Source organism: Oreochromis niloticus, linkage group LG1 (assembly GCF_001858045.2).
Source record: "Oreochromis niloticus isolate F11D_XX linkage group LG1, O_niloticus_UMD_NMBU, whole genome shotgun sequence".
Classification (NCBI taxonomy): Eukaryota; Metazoa; Chordata; class Actinopteri; order Cichliformes; family Cichlidae; genus Oreochromis; species Oreochromis niloticus.
This window is the reverse complement of record NC_031965.2, coordinates 28,669,097-28,691,088: the sequence shown is the minus strand read 5'-3', so window position 1 is coordinate 28,691,088 and position 21,992 is coordinate 28,669,097. Positions and strand designations below refer to the sequence as shown.

The 21,992-nt window shown below is 39.8% G+C and overlaps 1 protein-coding gene across 3 annotated transcripts in view; it reads left to right on the top strand.

Moving 5' to 3' along the window:
• The first annotated feature begins 2,762 nt into the window (after positions 1-2,762).
• atosa (atos homolog A) overlaps positions 2,763-21,992 on the top strand; it is a 32,813-nt gene continuing 13,583 nt past the window's right edge. The window contains exon 1 of one of the 3 annotated variants that reach the window (XM_025907349.1): positions 2,763-4,141. In XM_025907349.1, the coding sequence (XP_025763134.1) occupies positions 4,111-4,141 (31 nt within the window). In that variant the 5' untranslated portion in view covers positions 2,763-4,110. The remainder of the gene's footprint in view (positions 4,142-21,992) is intronic. The other 2 variants (XR_003220159.1, XM_005447595.4) reach the window with 2 other exon arrangements.

Genomic DNA, 21,992 nt, shown 5'->3' with positions numbered 1-21,992 from the left:
AACAAAGATTCAGGGTACTGTATATTCAAATACTCAGCAGCACCTACGAAGATAACTATCCCCATCACACTGAGCTGATTTTCTGACCATGGGCTAAGACGATAAGGCAAATGAGCTTTATATGCATTCAGAAAATGCCCCCATTAAAATCAGCAGGGGCTTTGGAGTAGCTTTCTAAGACTGTCTACTATTAGCTTAACAGTTTATTGCTAAATTACATCATCAAACAAACTGCAGGCCTCACTGTGTTGCTGGTGTTTGAAGGTAATTAAATTGTGCGGCTCAAAATGTCTGCTGACTTTCATTTGGTTTTTAAAAATAACATAGCCAGTTTTCTCGGGGAGAATGGTGATCATAGTGTATTTAAAGCACATTGCAACTTTATGAAGCAGTTTGTTCTGTAAGATGTCAAAGAACAGCGTTTTTTTTTTACATTCAGATGTGCTATATATACATATTTAATTTTACTGACCACAATTTATGGCTATTGTGCAGACAATTGCATGGGGGATACCATGGTTTTAAAGAAATGTGTATCTTCAGCCCTGTGATATGCAACAGCTCCTGGGGTTTTGTCAGGATGGGATGCAGAGCTCCACTACATTTGACTCAGCACAAACAACAGTTAGTGTTATCCTCATACATATGTAAACTTTGCTCCTGCTTTGTCGATAAAAGCCCACAATCAGTTGGTAAGTGTTTGTTTTATTGTGCAAATGACCCACATTCTCTGGGTCACATGCATCTGGTATCAGAGAGAAAGCACAAATCAGCTGAATTAAAATTTAAAAGGCTTGCAACTAGGAGTGGATTGATTGCCAAACTCTGGGTTGATACTGATATCAGCATTTTATGTAATAATCTGGCTGGCAGCCCATATGGATACTCAAAAACATGTTTTATTTATTTTATTATCCCCACCCTTTATGCAAGAGAAACAAATAAATCTTAGTTAAAAAATACCCAAACTCCTTTACAATATTTCAGTCAAAGCCATTTTATTCAACACAATATTTCTGTGACACAATTGACATTTGTCATCACACCCGTTATCAGAACCGTGGTTATGTCTGAACTAACATTCCTACTTTCAACAAATAGCTTCACTTTTTTAGTTTGCAGTATCTTACAATATTTTGCTATCTTTGTTTGTACCTGTTCTGTACCCCAAATAGTATAATTTCACTAGCAAACTAAAGCCAGGTCTACAGAGTCTGTTCATGAAGTGAATTGTTATTGTGGCCTTTACCTTTGTTCCCAAATGTTTCATCAGAGGATTGATTAAATCAGAGCATTTGTCCTTTGTCCTCTATTTTCCACCAGAATGACAACACACCACATCTTACATGTATCAGGATAGGAAGAAGAAACGCTGCAGGTGATAATGCAACAAAGGAATGGTTGCAAAACTACTGCTTTCACTTAAAAATATCATTAGTTTAATGTATAACATCTTCCTTGACATTGAATGTGAAATTGCTAATCCATGTGAATAGTCATTCAGATTTTACAGCAAATTAACTGATTTTCAACACAGAACGATTTTTTTAATCAAGTGTGCATTTTTATTACCATTGACACTGCTGAAATGCAACTTGTAATTTTGAAGAGCAGTGTCCTGGGTAAAATGTGAGGCATTTAATCTATGCTAATTTCAGACCCCCATGGTGCTCCAGCTGGCTAAACAATGGTTGAAATGGGTGGGGTGGTTGTAACACCTATTTTAAAAGTATTAAAACTATCCCCGTGATGACAAAGAAAAACAGTTTCCCATATCCTTCTTTTTTTTCTTTTTACTTTTTTTTGTGTGCCAGGACAGTGGGTGAGAAAAACATGACTACTCTTGGGGGAAATACAATTACATTGTTCTTCTGTTACTGCTTCTACTGCACATTTTCTAACAAGAGCTGACTCAGATTTAAGTCAGAGGTGAGAGCTTTTTGACCTAGATGAAGCCCTTAAAACTGCTGAAGCAATGCACAATAAAACGACTAAGATGCATATGGTCTCAATTTTGATTTCTTTATTCTAATTGTTACAATTTACCCCAGGTTGTGTTACTACATACACCAGCAGTGAGGCAGGCTATGAACAATAGAACTCCTTGTGTTATGCATCAGGTAATTAATTGCCTGATAACGTTGAACAGGTTAAAAACATTTCTACTTGCTATTTTATGCCAAAATGTAAGAATCCTGGCACAAATATTCTGCGAGTTGTAAGTGTTACAATCACCCCCAGGCTCCCCTACTGTTTTTTACTTCATTTTTGCCTACTTTTTGGATTTTTTGCCTTAATGCCGAAAGTCACCTCTCATTACAATAACCAGCATCTGACTGTGGCGAATCTTCAAGTGTCATCCATGCCTTATTTTAGGCCCATAAAATGTTTAGCTTTTAACCTCGAAACTCTCAACCTATAGCTTAAACGTTTCGAGCTATTTAAACAAAAAAAATCAAGTACTACTAACCATCGCCTTTGTTTAAAAACACAGCAGGGGAGTTTCTATGGAGGAAAAAGAGCTAGTGTGCCAAGGGTTAGTGTTTTCCAGAAACTTCTGAGTGAGTTTAGATGACTGTCATCCAGTTTGTAGCCAACTAACATATAACAGCATCTCCAAAAATAATCTTGGCCTTGTTTAGGTTGAAGCCAGAACAAAATGTCCACAACGGAAAAAAAGACGAACCCTCGCGCGCGCACGTGAACGCGCACTAAATTCCTCTGACCAATCAGCATTGGGAGAGAAGCCCATCTCTTGTGTGTCCTCGTCTCCGCTCGGACTTTTTGATCGCTGTTTGTCTTTCAGAAATGAAAAGGCACGCTGCTGGGCTTGTGTTTTATTTTTAAATCTACATGTTTTAGCCACACATGGCGCGACTTCCTCAGAAGTTTTGGTACCACTTCTAAGTTGGCGGTTGCTATGGCTGCGAGTTCATGCGAGGCTGGTAGAGAGGGAAGTGACGAGAGGCGCTGTTGTTGGGACACGTGACTAGAGCTGCACTGATCTGTTTTGACAAGCAGCAGGGAGGGAAGTGAGGAAGGGAGGCAGACTGTAAAGCATCACGACTAGGAGGACTCACTGTTCCTTTCATCTGCATTTCGCCTGAATAATATCAGTACCGACCTAGTCCTCTAGTTTTAGTAGTCAGCTGGTGTCAGCGCCCTGACAACAACGGCTGCTCCTTAAAAATAGAGAAAAAGCTTGTGGGGAAAGTCGCCGTCGTCCCCGAAGGGTTCGGTCGGAGTCGGACTATTTGTTGTCGGTTTGAAAAGTTTTAATGAGGCTCACAAAGGAAGTCTGTACAGGTGGCGTTTCTAACGCAAAGTAGATGGCGACGATTCGAGCTTTGTTGACGGGCAGAAAGTGCACTATGTCCGTGTGATTATCGCTGGTTATCGTTTCGCGAGAGGAATGATAACGCTGAAAATGTTCTCGTCTTAGCAGAGAAAAATACCGAGACCGCCCGTCATCGGTATTAGCAGCTGAGCCGTGGCTACCTGTGCTACATTACTGGGGGGTTGGGGATGTTTGCGAGGTCGTCGTCACTAGCACCAGCTTAACAATACAGAAACAGTAGGGGTTATAGAGTTGGTTGAGTTTGCTTTCTGGCTAGCACTGCTGAGTTAGCAAACCCCCCGCGTCTTGATAGTTAGGAGCCAGCGTTACACAGACGGGGACACCGAAATGAACCACGACTTAACTACGGTTCAGATGGTGGAATTTGAGACTAGCTGTAAGAGTAGCCGGCTTGCTAGTTAAATTATTTGCAGTCAGAACGGCTAGACGCTACCAAGCAGACTGACAATCCTTACGGTCACTGTAAGTGGCACACGCTATCTGTTATCTTTGTGTTTGACAATACAACGCGACTGGATGGGAGCAGACAGTAGCATGCTAACAAAGCAATGCTTTGTTGTTGGATAGGGGGCAGTTGGCACCAACACGCAGGCTTCACAGCTGATATTATTGCTTAGGTAACGCAGCAGCTCTCAGTCACAGAGAGGGGGTTTAAGGGGGCCAGACGCCCGTTGTGTGTGCTGTCCAGGCTAGGTGTGTTAGGAAAAAAGAAGACTGGGAAGATCTCTGCAGGAGCACCTGAAGGCAACCTGATGACACTGGACAACATGAAGCCCGAGCGAGGTATGTGTGCCACCAGAAAAACACGCATACACAGACATATATTTATAATATATATCCCTGGGGTGGTCAGTGTTTGGGTAAGCTGTGCATTTCCGTCTTTTAGTAGACTGACTGTACCCATTTCCCCGAGAGAAGAATCAGGTCAAAGAATTATGTAACAGCTGGTCAGCCTGGTCACTGGTTATTTGAATTAACAGAGCCTGACTTAGGTAAATGAGCACGTTTGTGTGCAGTAAAACACACATTTGTTGCTCTAATTTACAATGTTAACCCTGTCAGCTGTTTTATTTCCTCATTTTTTGCATCAGCATATAACCTGCAGCTCTTGTTTTGGTAGTCTCTTGCACTGGGCTGCTGCAAAATATTCTTGACACCCACCCTGTTGTGGAAATAAGGCTCCTGCCTTATGCTCTGCAACCTGTTTACAGCTCACTGTATCTGCAGCAAGAGGTAAAACAGGGATGGAGGGGGACATCCTTGTTTGTTTCAGTGTGATTATGCTAATTATACTATTGCATCAATTTGCAAAGGGTAACTCGGTGCCTAAATCTCTGCCCTCGGACTGTTTTGTCTAAGCTCCTTTATTATGTTAGTTGAATTATTCACTAAGTAAATGATTCATTTGGTGACTGAGTGGTTGTTTGTAACGCAGAGTTGTGGTTGCTTGAATTTTTGGAAATTCCAAAATAGCACCATACTTGGAAGCAGTGAAGGGTGACTGTTTTCAGTCAGTTATAGTCTTTGTGTTTACATATGTTGGGAAACTGCAGACAGGCTGCTGACTGGTTTGAGTGGGCTCTTACTTAAGCACAGTATGCTGATAATAGGACCCTTACACCTCACAGTAAACATGTGCCCTACAAGGGCATAGGCTTTTAATCCTAGCCTTACCTTTCCTTGCCTGTAGGATCCTTTATATAGAAACACAGAGCCAAACATTTGTGGGATGTGCCTTGCCAGAGTAAAGGGCACACTGGCTGACATAGTACAGTGTAATTATAGCCTAATAATGCAGAACAGCATACTAGGTCAACTAAACAGCCAAAAACAAACCTGCTGGTGCAGTTGATTTTCAATTAATCTGTATGCATCTTCCTGCCTTGTGCAAGCCAGTAGATTGAGAGCTGTTGGCCTAAGACACATTTCTACAGTGCGTCTGTTCTTTACCCTTCATGGATTATCGCTGTCATGTTCTAATTATGAAAGCCTGTGCCAGTAGAAGCTGCACCACAGCAGTAGCTCACCATTTGACTGGCAGATACTGTGGTGCTATTGTTATTTTGAACATACTGTGCCGTTCCTGTGGTGGAGATGCCAGATTGCTTATAGGCTAGATGCCTTCTCTTTCTTGCCTCATTTCTCAGAGAAAGGGACTGCAGTGGAGAAGAGAGGAGCTGTTTACTCAAGCAGCATTTTCACACCTGAACTCTGGACACTGTCAGGGTAATTAGGGCAGTCACTGTCTAAAGCTGCCATTTATCACATGAAGTGGACAGCATGAGATAGTCTCTGGACATTTACCTGGTCTGTTGTCACATGGGCTCAGAGTTTCACCAGGACAGCTGCTTATTGGGATTGAGATTTATTTTCTTGAATGCACATCAAATGTCTAAAAAATAAAAGTTCAGTGATATAGCCCATATTAGCTTTAAATGTGATCTACTAACAATAGAGAGAGTAGCACAAATTAGTCAACTTGATGAAGGAGCAAGTAATCTACTGTCCAAAATAATACATGCTAGCACAGGCTTTATGCATTACCTCAGTTACTGTGCATAATACCTGCATTGTTCTGGATTTTCTTTTTCTTTTTAACCTGAATACCTTGGGAGGCAGAATCAGACATTAATCTAAAACACCTTAATCCAAAAACAAGTTCATTTGCGATGTCGCAGAGCTCTGTGTGCATGTGCACTGCTGAGAAAAACCACATAGAGCATTGTGTGAGTTCTGGAGTTAGGCTCATCTCTGCATGGCTGAAAACCTGAAACTCAGTGACAAGTTACAGGGAAGCTTTGGCACCACATTTACATCGTTAAGCTATTCACTCATGCCAGTACAAACTCATTCTGATAACATTTCCAAATGAATTAATACTCTGAGCATCATCTCTTCCACAGCATGTCTTTCATCCTGTTTTCCTTCTCTCACCCCAACCGGTCGCAGCAGATGGCCGCCCCTCCCTGAGCCTGGTTCTGCCGGAGGTTTCTTCCTGTTAAAAGGGAGTTTTTCCTTCCCACTGTCGCCAAAGTGCTTGCTCATAGGGGGTCATATGATTGTTGGGTTTTTCTCTGTACCTATGAAGCGCCTTGAGGCGACTTTTGTTGTGATTTGGCGCTATATAAATAAAATTGAATTGAATTGAATTGAATCTATCACAGCTACATCAGGAGAAAAATAAGACAGTGTCACAAACCTTATTAAACAACATTTGCGTGGTACATTTAAATAATTTCTTAGCAAAATTTTGCACGGTGAAAGTCAAACTGTTACAAATACACGGGCATTAAGGCGAGCTGGAAAATCAACCATGTCCATGCTTTTCAGTAACAAAATTGATACTGCACCTATTCAGTAAATGCTGACACTAGCTTTTTACTGGTAAAAGAGGGCTTTGCACTGCTGCTGATTGTCAGTAAATCTGGCCCCATGTGTGGGGAAAGACCTTCAGGAAACTGAAGGTCACCAAGGTCAGACTGAGAGTTCCTAGGGGTGCCTTGCTTTGTAAGTCCAAAAGAAAGAACTGAACAAGTCCAGACACATCTATCTCACACTTCCTCAAGTTGTACTGCATCTGACCTCCCGATCAGCTTGGCGGAAAAAGTCATACCTTCTGGGGAAATGATAAGATGAAAAAGAAGTACTCTGCTACATCTTGCGCCTTGCTTCACCATTAACCCTTTTGAGATGGAATTAGTGGACTTAACAGTGGTCAAATTCAACATATCGAACTAGTCTTTGTGCTGAGCGGACCTATGAGATCCCATGTAAGTCGGAAAATGCTCCGAATTTAGCACAGTTTCTTATCCCTTCATGAACTTAATGGATTGATACACGCAGGAGTGCATGTTTTAAATTTAAAAACACAAAAGAGCACTACTGTCAGACCCTTTCTCAGGTATCAGTTTATCAGAACTGATATTTAGCAGAAAGAAGCAGAATCAGTTATGGTCTTCAAAGAGCCCAGCTCCCAGATAATTTGGACTTCCAAGAAAAAAAGAAAAACAACTTAAAGTTCATGCAGCATCTCTTTGGGGCCTTAGTGAAGCATGCGTTTGCTATTTATGACAAAAGGAGCACTTATATTCTGCTCCGGGGCCTAACCAGAGTCATCTGACCCCCTTGTTTTCCTGTGAGTTGAGCTATGAGTCAGGACACCATGTGTGTGAGTGTATGCGGGTGTGAGAACAGAGTGAGTGTGGCACAGTATTCAACAGATTGCTGTTGGCCCTAATAAGCGCTGTACCGTTGAACCATGTGGCTCAACTGACAGCTTTTACAGGTCCCATAAAGAACAGCTTTGGAAAACTCCGGACCCGTTTACACTAGTCGGGGAAAAAATAGCTTTTTGTATTGTTTCAAACTGTTGCTGCTTAAGTGTGGTAAAGCTGGGTTTTAAAAAGACATAAATTTGCTTTGTGTAGTAGAGGAAAGCACGATTCAAAACCACTTTGGAATTGTTTATGGTATAAAATCCTCTGTTTTGCTCAGCTGTGGCCTTTTTCACTCTCAGATCAGTGGAGCCTCATTACAAATAAAAGCTGATTTGCATTAGATGTTGACTAGGGGATCATATAGATGAGTAATGAGCAAGTTTCTTTATGCCCTCAACCACAGCTCTCATTGTCCACTTTTCAAACCGTATAGTCTGAGATGATCTCAGAGCTAGTCATGTCGGACTTCGTCAGCTGGCAAGCCTCAGTTCTGCATTTGTGCTCTCTATGATGCTGTTTGTACGCCAGTGCTTCCAGTTGAAAGAGGAGTCGAGCACAAGTCCACCTTCCCCCACCCTCCAAGCTCGCACCACTGCCTGCCTTCTGCCATACGTTCAGCCAGATTACAGCTGCCCCGAGATGTCCCTAACACTTGCCAGCGGATCAGCGTCTACACTCTCACTGATGAGAGACCCAGATAACGCCGAGCGACATGCACTGTTGTCCCGTATAGCACCTGTCTAGTCTCGTGCTGTCTTTGCATCCTCCTCAGCTGTGATTTACCTCCACAGCAGGAGGCTGACACAACAGGTGCTCTCTTCTGTTTTACTCCTCTCACACAGTTGGAGCCATCGTTGTCTTTTTTAATTTATTTACTCATTTATCTACCGAGCTTCTGTTCTCAACATGTTTTAGCTTCAGTGAAGTCCAAAGTTATTTGGACAGAGTTTCTGTAATTTTTTTTCCTCTAAACACCATCACAATAGATTTGAAATCAAGCAATTATGATGAGATTGTGTGGAGAAGTGTAGATGGCTGGCTTTAATTCAAAGGGTTTAATAAAAGGATTAATCATTTAATTTCATTAAATTAAATTCAGTTTTATTTGTATAGCTCTGAATTACAGCAATAGTCATCTCACTTTATATAGTAAAGTAAGAAAAAGGAATTCTGGCCATTTATGCATTATCCCTCCTGATTGTAAGGCACCTGAAAACTAAAAATATGAAAATAATCCATACAAAACTACTTTATTGTTTTTTTTATTTTAAGGAATGTTTGTTCTGTTTTTTTTTTTTAACCTTTTTTTATTTCTTCTGTCAAAGTCTTGCAGGTGGAATTAATTTTATCTTCTAAGTGCTTTTCCATATTGCCTTTTCAGTACAACAAAACAGCCATTTGCTGACCCAGCTGCAGTGAACATGGATATTGGACTGCCCATTGTACACCCAGCTTTAGAGCTGCCTTTCGCAATGAATACCATTCAGCTGTGAGTTACTATCCTGGCCCCTGGAGTAATCAGCCTAAATCAATGCTGTTGTGACAGGTTTCACTGTAAGTAGCCTAGCCTAGCGGTCGTATGGGATTGGGCACCCACTCCTCCCAGACCAGTAATGCTCTTACGTAATGCTTGAGCATTTTATTAAGAACACCAAACCTTTATCTGGACTTAAATGCAAGTGTGCTCTTACCTTGTACGTACATGCTGTGTGTGCATATATAGACGTGATGTTTAAGATTACTACTTTAAAGAGCTGTATCCACACCCACACGCAGACATAAAGGCAGGAACACTTAGCCCAGTCACTTTGTTAACCCGCACTGTTAACACGCTTTATGGACAATCAAAAATACATAGTCCACAATCGGCCCTGGACTGGCTGAAACAGTAAGTAGCAGCATGGGTCATATTTCTACTGCCAGTGAGTGATGTCATTGCTTGTTTGTTCGTCACATCCTCCCGCCCCTGTGGCTCCTCATAGCCAACCAGCAGCCAGCTCTGCAGGAACAGGAAGAGCCATCTGGGCCTGGTGATTTTTCTTGGTGGGGGTGGTGTTGTGGTGATGTCTGTGTCTCTTTGTCTCTGTGCATTTAGTTTCTTTGTTTTTAGTTCTATCTGTCACTGATCTGTTTAGTTTGTCTCCCTTTTACACTTTTACGGTTAAAAAAAAAAAAGAAAACTAAATGAATTCACTAAAATCTAAATGTTTCCCTTTAATATAAGCTTTTGAATTGATGGAGACAAGCTAAACAGCGCTAATGCAGTAAACAAACCATGTTTCTATGTATAGGAACTTAATCTCCATGAAAAATCAAATCTGGGTGGTGCATCCTTCCTTCCACTTGAAGTTTTAATCCCTGATGTGACATAACAACCTCACTGTTACACTATAAGCTCTGTGGGATGAGCCCTGTTAGCTTGAAAAGCACAAAAATACAAGGCACTCATGCTTGTTAGAAATATTTAGAGTATCCATTCATTGGTTTCTGAGTTATTTCTGGAACTGAGAAACCAAAATGACAGCTTCTTGTTAATCTCAGCGGTGTTTGGAGAGAGAATGTTAAGGGATGTGTGATTATCACTCTTCTGCCAGGTCTGAGAGGAGGGAAAACCTCCTGGCAATTACTTTTCTTTCTGACTTCCTTGCTCCACTGGTTTTCTTTTACTTCTCCTATCTCCCTTTTCTCTCCTCCCCATTTTCTCTCCACTCCTCTGAATCATATCACATATAGACCTCAGCACTTAACACCCCCACCTCCACTATCTGCTGATAATATCGAGAGAAAAAACATATTGACAGAAATAGGGCTACCTTGACTTACTATTTTACACACAGGAACTTAATACCTGACAGTAGGTTTAACCATGTATTTTTATAGGCTTCTCAAAGAAGGCATTATTCATATATTTGTGTGTGTAATAATGCAGGGAGTTCAGGAAAAAGTCATCCTATTGACCGGCAGTCAGAGTGACTGTGTCATAAAGCAAATGCATTTTCGTTTTAGCAAATTAAATTTGCATTTCATGCTGATATGACCAGAAAGTCAAGAGTGGCTGATGAGTCCAAATCTAAATTTTATCTTTATGAGAGCTTCTGTGTGTAAATTACATTGTTTGTATTCCAGGCATTGCATATAAAAACATTTTCTCGACTGTGTTTAATTTACGGATGCGCTGGTCAAGATAATTCCCATTTGTGATATAGTGCAAACCTGGGGCTTGGGTGTCTGCTCACAATCCAGTGCCAGAATTGCATTTGATAGCTGTTTTCCTCATTCTAAGAGACAGGGAATCTTTTATGTTTTAAGGCGTAGTCTGATTAGGCTTCTCACACACATGTACATAACATGTGGAAATGATAGGAAACAGCTTAAGTGAAATAATGTTTAATCGAATCCCAGCATGGGTTGCAGTGATCCAGTGTCCTTCTTGCCTCTACTTTATGTAACTTCTCTCAGACCAAACATAACAAGTGGAAATGAAAATTAGTAGAAATAGTAGTAGTAAGTAAAAAAATATGCAAAAGTACAAGTGAAATGCTTCCAAACTGCTTTGCTGTTAGCTTCTTCTATGCTGTTAGTTCTCCGGATAGCTCCTGCTGCCACATTGCAAAGTAAACACAAAACAACACAGAGCACTGAATAGTTCAGCCCAACACGTTGTCACCAATACCTGATCCAGCTAAGATCCAATCCAAATCTTATAGCAGTACTCTCTTAGTATAAATATTCCATTCTCTAACCAGTGTTTATAAAATCAAAACCACTACTGTCAGTTGCCATCATTTTTGTTTTGTTTTGTTTTTCGACTGGTTGATGTTTAATATAGCCTCAACAGTCCAGAGTGAATCAGAAGGCTGTTGAATCCTCTTGAAGGGTTTAATTTCTGTTACCAGACACCACATATCTTTGGTTGCAAAGAGTCTTACATAAGCACCACTTTAATCAAGTTCACACACCACACACCTCACCAGCTTCTCTGTTCCCATGCTCACTGTGTGCTGTTGTGATCAATTACTAAAAGACCAAAGTAGGTGACTCACAAATGAAATGTCAGATGACACTATTAAGACAGAATAAGACACAAAATAAAAGAATAAAATAAAAAAATGCATTGTTTTCTATGACTGTGATTCTGTTGACTTATCAAATTATTAGATGCAACTTTTTTTTTTCTTTCTTTTTTAGATTTAATTGGGCTCTTCTCTCTCATGTGACCTCTTCTTTTAGAGTAATGAAATAATGGGTACACATACACAAACACACAGACTCCCGGTGTCTGTTAATAGAGAACACCTTCGGGGCTCTTTGTGGAGGCGTTAAGCACATTGTTTATTAACCACAGTGTTAGGTTGAGTTAATTTGAAACTCATCACAACTACCCCCTCTCCTTAACTCTATTGTCTCATCTCAGTTCTTTCAGGCCAACAACCAGGCTATGTAATGAGTCAGGTGGTTCCTTATCACTCCAAATATTGCTTCATCCTCCCAGCAAACCAGCTGACAGTTACTCTTTCCTGCTCAACTGAGTTATTGCTCTTTTCACCTTTGCTCGACAGGCTTTAGTGGTTAGATATTTTTTCATATAGGTATATGCTTATAATGAATGCTGTTAAAATTTGCCGTCAGGAGCTGTAACCTTGCCCTTTCCTACCAGATTAATCATTCTGTATAACCCTGCCAGGAGTAAGGCAAAGGTTTAAAGCAACTGTGTCAGCTTTAGCCTTTTGATTCTTTGTCCACAGCAGCTAATTCCAGTCTCCAACCAAATCAGTCTGGCCCACTTTTTACACAGCCTTTGGAGCTACACTGCTCGGGTTGCTTAATTCAGACTCCCCTTTCTAGAAATTGACACTAGCAGCACAGGAGGGGTCAAAGGCCTGTGCATTTGCGTTAGACAGGGTAGCTCTGATTACAGTGAGAGGCTGGGTTGTCCCACTGCCCTAGTGTCCTGTCGCTGCCAGCATTCAGCTTGCTGAAATTTAATAGTGGTCTTATGTGGAGTGAATATGACTGTAAAAATGACCAGGATTTTGCTTTGTATTTTAAATTTCTCATAAAAATTATAATGTTTTCACCTTCTTTCCAGCACATCTAGTATAATATCAGGCTGTGCATTTGTAGTTTTTGGGAAGTAATGCAAGATAAGAGTCCGAGTAGATGAAAAGTAGACTCTATAGTGTACATTTAAAGGCTACTTTAGGGAGGTCTACTTAACTGTTGGCCCCACTGGAGCTTAGCAATTCTCACTTTGACCACGGCCCACCTTGTCCACCATTGCTGTACTTCACTCCAGTCCAGGTTACATAACAGATATTAGTTAGACAATGAGTTTGAAAAGAACCACTCTTGCTTGAATAACAGAGGCTTTGTGCCTCACAGCTCCAGTGTGTGCAAATAAGGTCAAACAGGATACTGCAGAGAGTTGAGGTCAAAAAGGGCACCGTGGAAGGGTACACCGGACCTTTAAAGATACTATTATGGATATTTCAGGTGAAATCAGGGGGGATTTGGAGACCTCCAGGAAGAGGTGATGAATTATTATTACTAAATGTCACAAATGCCTGTCTTTTTTCTTTTTTTTTAAATCTCATGAAATTTTACTGTACTTTTCATTCTGCTTAACTGTTGTTCATTCTGCTGCATTTACACCAGGAAGCTGCCCAGTGTAACCAGTCTTATACAGTTAGCTGCCAAGCAACTCATTTGAATAATAAGGGGTTTAAGTACCTTACTTAAGGACTTCAGTTGCTATGGTTGTCAAAGATGAAGGGAACATACTGCATCTCATTTTTAACCCTGGATGTCTGTTCAGGATTTGAATTTACACATTTGTATTCACTGGCTAGCCAAGAGTGTGCAGATTTACAGTTCAGAAAGGCTGTAGAAGCTGAATTTGCCAGTCGGTATAGTTAGCTGCGTTAATTACTGTGTAGTTTCAGTGAAATCCTTCAGACTCATTACACTCCATCAATTGCAGTTACCTAACCACAATAAACTGCCATTGTTACTGGTTCTTTCATCATCCAGTATTGACCTAATACTGTAAGAAAGCTGAACAGATTTGTGTGTATGAACAAAAGTTTTCTTGGTTTTGAACTCAGTGACATACAGTTTTGTTCTCATTAGCCAAATGAGAAACATCCACCTGTAGGTTGGACATGGAGATGAGGATATGTAAAGTAGTAAAGTCAAATAGTAGCAGTTTAGACAAGATGCATAGCTCTTTATAGCTCTTTTATAAAATAAAAAAGCCTGAAGTTAACCTTTTGCACCTCAGCTTAGATGAATTTTGTTTGTTTAGTGCTTCTGAGTCCAGTTAAGCTTCACAATGGTGATTTTTCTTTTTTTGTTTTCCATCAGCTCAGAGATTGTTTATCATGTAACATCAGTAGTATGTTACTCAGCTACTAAACAACAGCTCTTGTTTTATGTCTGACAATAATGGGTGTGATAGAGAGGACAAGGTGGTGCGCCAGTCTGGGTTGTGTATGTGTCTGTGTGTCATTTGTCTGTTGGCAGTTGAAGAATAAAAGCTGAGTTCACAAAGAAGGGTTCTCCTCAGCTGTAATGGGACTAAAGTCCCTTAGCCAATCAGAACTTGTTGCTATGTCTCATGTGAATCTGCCCCTTTGTGTTGTTAGTGGGAGAGGGACACACACACACATTACAGAGTCCATAGTTTAAGGGAAAGTGGAAACGTTTTCAGAAAGGGAGAGGAAAATACCAATATAGTCTTTGTAAAGCTAAGTAGTTGTCAACAGAGTCCAAAGTTTAGTGGTGAGATACATTGGCAGCCAGCTTATTGATGAAATTTAAAATACCAGGGTCTCTCAGTCTGTTAGTAAAAACCTAAAACAACTGTGATTTGTTTTTTAAAATTGAAGCTGGAGGTCTTTCTTTATGAGAGATCTTTACCATTATTTACAGCCGCTGGCAAAAACATGCCGGTTTCTTGGCAGACTTCACCACTTCCAGTGTTTTGTAATCTTGTAACGCAAGGCAGACAAAAGCAGGAAAGGTGAGCTGGCAGTGATGTGTGATTCGTGTTTTAAAACGCTATGGAAACGCAGCTGACCCTGTTTATTACAAGTGAAGTTAAGCAACAGTCCTCTGCTGTTTTACCGCAGAGATGGAGAGTAAAAGCTCTGTCTGTATAGCAATTCACATTAGAGTACCATAAACACTGAGGATAACATGCACAACGACCTAGAGAGGGCTCAGTACTCGCAAAGCGAGCATGATCACATAAACAGCTTAACTGTCATAACAGAAAATCATAATGTGCAAAGCAAGGCCGTGGCATAGAGCCGGAGCACCTCACTGCACCCTCACAGAGCACAGCTGAAGCGTTAACTGTCACTTGCAAAGGCACATATTGGCGCAGATCATTGCTACACAGAGACACTCTTCAATCACCGTGACGGGAATCTTTAACACAATTTTCCTGTTGCCTTGGTAACACGTGTCCCACCCACCTTTCTTCCCTGGTCAGCGGTTATGATCATTGATCACGGTCTTCTTTCATTCCCAGGTCAGTCAGCCAGGAGGAAAATGACTAAGACCATATCTCTTTTTTTCCTTTTGTGTTGTTTGTTTGTTTTTAATAAGAAAAGCGGAGGTTATTTATTGCTACAGAGCCTGTGTGGTTATTGCTGGTTCTTCTTTCACAGGAAATTTAGCAAGATTGAAGCTTTTAGATTCCTTACATACATAGGTGCACTGTGTTCGGGAGCACTTTTAAAACAAGCAGATGTTGAGAAATAGATACAGTAAAGCTTCTTATTTTTCACTGGTGCCCCTCTGCCCTTTAAAAATTGTGTCATCTGTATCTGATAAATGTTGTTAATTCAGTTGTCTGAAACCCTGTGCATCACAGTGTTGTTTCCTTAGAATTTCCCACGATGTTACAGTTTTTGGTGATTCTCTAAGCTTCTTGTTAGCTCATGATATGTGGTACATGACATGGGGGTGGTTTTTTGGACCAGCTTGTGAAGTTATACAAGACTGTTCCCTCTATCCAGATGTTTGACTTTTTTTGTTTTTGTTTTTTGGCTTTAGCTTGTAACCCAGTCCTGTGGTTGTGTGTTACTGTCCCAGTGTGAGTGCTGGTAATTTTAGATGAAAGCTGTAAACCAACGTGCTGTCCCAGTCAGAAAATGATAAAGTTTTTGATCTACAGTAACTTAAAATTAAAGGTTATTATTTTGTTTCATGGGCTCATTGGGATTTAGTGGTAGTACTTTTTGACTGTGTTGTGTTGACTGGCAACAAAGTGTCAAAGTATTTGCGTCAACCAAAACTGTTTTACATGCACTCCAAGTGTCGTAATTTAAATCCAAAGTCCTGTTTTTGTTCAGCACAAGTATTTTTTTTATAACCAAATTCAAGCATCAGCATTACAGGATGTATCATAGTTTCGCAACACTTCACCAATTTAATGTCTTTGATGTAGAGGAATAGAAACAGTCGTTGATACTGTGGATTTTTGACCAGTTTTCTGACAGTTTACTGGAGAAAACCTTTAAAAAAAAAGTGCAAGGGTGACATCACCATGTGGAATAAGTGCCTGGTCCAAACAGGTTATATTATATGAAAGGTCTCCTTTTTACCTACATCTTGATACCCAGCTCATTTCTTGATATTCACTATAATTTTCTAATGTAGTTATTTTTAACCCACAGAAACTTGTATTATTGCTGTGAAATGGAGAAACAACATTGGTGTTCATATATATTATAATTTGAAAGTATTGCATGTTGGTCAAACAACATTAAGACCTAGGGCAGTTTTTCCAAATCCTTGGGAGTTTGAGAATACAGAAAGTCCTGGTTCACAGAGGATCTCTGGATCTCCCTTTGCAATTTGTTGCCTGTTTAGCTTGTGTCAGTTTTCTTTTGGCATAAACTAGTAGGTCCCTCTTAATCTGTTACAAAGCTTAAAAGTGGAAGATCTGTATGCCGTGACAGTTGTGTTCAGTGCTTTGTTCTCATTTTCTAACTCATACATGAATTATTCCTTTACTTGGAGACAGTTGGTCGATCACATTGTGGAGATCATCTAACTCCTAGACCTTGATGTTTTTAACATGAGAGCTTCATGACTCATGTAATGAAAACATCGGAGCTGACTACAAAAACAGAACCTTCCTTTGTGACTTCTTGTTTGGCAAGAATCGTGGAAGATCTGTTTTGGTTCTTTTTTGTTTTTTATATTCGATTTTGGGACAGATAGTCGTGATCCTTCAGATGTAAAGGCGAAATAGTTATAATTAATTTGGTCCTGTAAAAACCACCTGGTCTCCAAATATAATCAGTCAAACTGCAGAACTATGGAACAAAAAAGGGGGGGAAAAACAGCCTTGCAAACAATTCCCATAGTGGTAGAAATGCATTCGCAAGAGCTGCTGACACTTCAAAACTGCCACCTGCTTTGCCACCAGTGCATTTGTATACTTTAAGGCTGAAAAGCATGCCTTCATTTTTTTGAGGTAGTTGCACAGTGGCCATCAGGCTGCTTGCATAAGAATAGCTTTGTGGTGGATTTCATGGGAGTCCCTGTAGAAATAGTCCATAAAGTTGCCTGTACTGTGATACTTGTACAGAGTTAGCTCAGCATAACAGCTATAATATGTAGAAATCAAAAGGAACAGAGAACTGCGTGGATGTCAGCATTTTAACAAGTAACTTGTGGCTGTTGGAACTTTTCTCACAGTTTTGTAATACTGATGATTATTCTTATCTTTTAATAGCGTATGACTTCAGGCACTCTCCACTTTAGCAGTTTCTAATATGGGTTTTCATAGCAGACACCATCACAAAGTCATCAAATAGTTGGTTGTGGGAAACTTCACTTTGAAATAAGAGTGAGAAAAAACAGAAAAAGAGTGCTTACCAAGTTGTGTCTATATTTATCACACTGGGGGCTGCAGTAAAGGCATTTAGCATAGAAGAACTGTCTTGTAAAAATGCAGCTGTGAGTGTGTCTTTATATCTGTATCAGGACTGCAAAATTCTTGATTTAAAAAGAGAGCCTTGGGTTTTTTACCATTCAAAATCCAGAGCACAGTTGTGTCCAGATAATGAAAATTTGCATTTTGTAATGTATTTTTGAGCATTGTTGGGTTTGTTAAGAAGCAATGATGGTGCTTTGTTAGATGAAGGTTATGCTGTGCACCAGCAGTGCATAATGTCACATGTTGTGGTGCTGCTTCCTTTGGTTGTTGGTGTTGATTGCTCTTGCAAAGATGACAAAAAAGATGTGATGTATGCTGCTTTTTTAACCTCTCATTTCAATGAAACTGCATTCAGCACAGTAGATTCTCACTTGTATTTTATGGTGAAACAGAAACTAGTGTTAGATTTGTGTTTATTTCTTTTTCCTCTACTGATGCACAGTTGAAAATCATGTGACACAAAACCAATGCTTTGTTTTATTTAAACCTTTCAGTAATGCATACTGTTCATGATATAAGTTTAGTTTTTCTGAGAAAAGCTTTGGCTTAAAAATACAACTGCGTATATCTTGCAGCCCTTGAGCATTTGGCACTATCTGCTGTGTCCAGTCCATGCATGATTGAAGGTGAGCTCATTACTGCATCACATTTTTAATTTATATTTCATGGAGTGATGACTAAGAGGTGCAAGTGCAGCCAAAAAAAAAAAAAAAACCCTTTACTTTGAACTGTTCAAGAATCAAGGACATCCACTGCTGTACCCGATCAGAATAAGAAATTTGCGATAGGAAAGACTGAACCTTCTCTGTTTGGCTCCATTCAGAAGGAGTTAGATATCATTGTGTGTTAAGCTGACACACCTCAGTGAGCCCAGCAGACTGCTGCACTGAAGCTGCCTGGAAATTGCCTTAATGCACTGCCTCCCGGCTGGCTGGTTATCTGAAGTCTGCAGACCCAAAAAAATCAAATGTCTTACACTTATCAACTTAAAACCTCAAAAGATTTTAAACATCAGGACTAAGACTGAGCATTTGAACTTTTGTAAGTTGCAAATACCCACTTGTGTCTTTGTTTCCTTGATTTTTCTCCAGAAATGGGTCCACTTGTACAGATCTTTGTTCAGAGTTTTATTGCATATTCATCTTGAGAAAATTGTCTCAGCCTGTAAGAGCAGTCAGAGCTGTAGTATCTTGTGTGGATGAAAATCAATTATTACTATGAGGTATTTATTATTTTTACAGCATACTGGTGCTCTTAAACAAAGCAAGTATGTGTTTACTGTTCCTTTTTCTCATGCGTCTAAGTTTATTCTAATATTAGACGTGGATGTTTTATACAAAGGCAAGTGGAACACCCACTGATAGATCTTTGTTGTTATGTAAATGTTGAATCATGTTTTGTTTTGTTTTTTTGCTCGTTTTTTCCCTGTATTGCAAAATAAGTGTTACACTCACAGGTTAATTAAGAGAAAATCAAGGAAATCCCCAGTGTAAAAATTGGACTCTCACAGTGCATGGGGTATGTGCTGAAATGTGTTGATGTGCTGTTCTCATCTATAAGAGCTGCTTCATCTCCAGAGTCTTTTATTTATTCTTTTCTGTCCCTGTGAGTATTCTTTGAGAGGAACTCGGCTGAAATAAATGTCACCTAATTTGCTTTATTTTTAAGAAATTTTTTCCGAGGTTCAAACATTTGAATGAAATTCACTTGACAGACAGTTAACTGAAAACATGGTTAAAATGACTTCCTGTCTCCCCTTTGAACTAACTGTGTAGGTTTCCGCTTTCCCCTTCAGTCATCTGTCTCCTTCAGTGTCTCTGCAGACCTTCTGTCTTTCTCTTTGTGAGCTCTGGCTGCTGCCCTGCAGTATGTTATCCCCCCCTCTTTTTTGAGTGAGATATATTCTTTCTTTGATAATCAGTCCACCAGCTTTAGGTAGGTGAACTCTGCATTGTTGAATTCTCACTGTAACTTTGATCTGTGACTGATCTTCCACCAGCTTTGTCTCCAGTTACCTCCATCTCACTTTTGGTAATGTAGTGAATATTTTCGGGGTTTTTTTTTTTTTAAACACAAACGCAAAATAGAGAGAGTAAACAAAACTTCTGTGCATCAGATTTTTGAAGATGCCTCTTTGGTGTGTGGGAACTGTTTTTCTGGCATTTCATTAAAAATGGATTCTATAAAAAATTCTTCACTGGTCAGTAATGAAAATAATTATTATTTAAAGAAAACAGTAGCTTTGCATATTTCAAAAATCAAAATAATACAAATCTAGCTTAGTTATTTAATCCTCTGTCTAAAACGAACTGTTTCCCTTGCTTTTTCTTTTAACCCGTCTTTCTTCTGATTGGCTGCCCCTCATAGTTGGAAGGCTTGAGCAGTGGGATGGGTGGGGCTTCTGTGCTCAAAGGTGGAGCTGTGTACCTGAGATGACCATGTTAGGGATAGTCCTTCCCATTAATATCATACAGAACAAAGCCTGAGAAAATCATTTGAAATTAACTGTTAAAAGCATATGCTGACCTAATTATTTTAAACATCCACCATTGTAACAGTGTTTATATATCGCAGGTCTCTTTTAACCATGCTACTCTGGAAGTGGCACAAACCGGGTAAAGTAATGGCCGTGCAGAGGAGGATGAGAATGGTGGACATATGGGTACTTAGGCAGCATTCTAATTAGCTGCGAGTGTATGTGTTTGAATGTTTGTATGTGTAGAGAGCAGAGCAGCTTTGGCCATAGAAAGAGGCACAACTATGCAGTGATTGTGTGGCCATGGTGCGCAGATTAATGGGTCATCTTATCTAAATGTGTCTCTCTTACATTCTGTCTTTCTCTCCCTCTTTCATGCCATCTGTTTGTGTTTTTAAACAGCTACTGGGTACACAGTGTAAATGCTTATCTAGACTACATGCATTTATATTGTATAATTTATAAAGACAGAAACAAGTGTAAGAATCTGTTGCAACACATGCAACAAAAAAAGGCACACTGAACAGGTTGCTAAGGCACTTTACTGTGACGACAATGTTGGCTATCGAGGTTGACCCCTATGCTCTTGTCCTGGAGGCCTTTTTCCATCCCACATGACTCTATACTGATCTTTTGGCTAGAGGAGATGGACACAGCTGAGAGGTGTGTATGTGATTGTGTGCATGTGTGTGTGCTGAACCAGGCGATCTGTAGGCGGATTCAGGCTGCACTCGGTGGCAGGCGGTCATAGGTCTAATAATAAGACGCCCGAATCTTAATCCGACCTGTTACATAATTCACATCACACATGATCAGGAGACAGATGAGAGATCACATGCACATGGAACAGAGGAAAATAACATTTTCCATCATGTGTACATGGATTACTGTTTGGGTTTGCTTAGTGCAGCATTTATCAGTGAAGTGTCACTGGACCTAAACACAATTGTTTTCTGTTTGCATTTCTCAAGCACTGTCAGTAGTTGCTATGGTACTTCTTTCAAACAATTTAAGGGGTCCAATGTAAACTGAAGAACATAATTTACACACATAGATGACCCAAAAACAAATTGAAGGAAGAAAGGAATAATGTATCTCAGACAAACATTAATTTAAAGCGTATGCATACAAACATATCAGCTAATGAGAGATAAAACTGCCCGTTTGAAAAGATGGAGAGGCAGGAATTAATCAGTCATGGTCCAGTGGGTAAACGGAAGATGAGGGGAAGGAAAAGGCAGGATTGAACGTTGAACTTGTAGGCTTAATGACAAGTAAACAACTGTTACATAAATTTTAAAGTGACATTAACTATTTGTAGGCATGATTTAAAACATTGTCAGATGCCTCTAGCTTTAGAAAATAATTTTAACATATATTTATTAGCTTAAAACATACGATATATGAATAAAAGCCCTGAAGATTTCAGGTTTCTAAAGATCACACGTGCATGTGAGAGCTAGTCAACTAGATGTTGAAGCTCTGCTGTCTTCCTTGTCAGCACCAGTAATACTATTCAGTTAAACTAATTATTCAGATTTTATAAATGGAATTTGGATTAATGCAATGATCAGACACTGGCCAGTCTTTAACCTGCCAACTCTTATTATGTGCACAGCCTCTTCCACACTCTACTCAGACAGCTCCCTCACCGTAAGCAAAATTCATTGTGCAACATTTATGTCTTTTGCGTAGGATTTCGAGTATACAACCTACGCAGACATGCTTGTGTGCTGTAGTCCAAAAAGCCAGCACATAGTCTGGCATTTCTGATAGTTTAAAAAGTTGGTTTGATAAGTAAAGGGAATGACAGCTGAGTTTTCCAAGAAAAGGAAGGAGTTATAAAACCATTAAACACGAAGAAGGTAGATATGAAAAACACTAGAAGAGGCTGCACTGTACAGTTTTCATTGTTTGGGGTTTTGGTTTTTTTACACTTGTTTTCACTTCAAATACATTATTTGTCTATGAAGATCTAATTTGGTC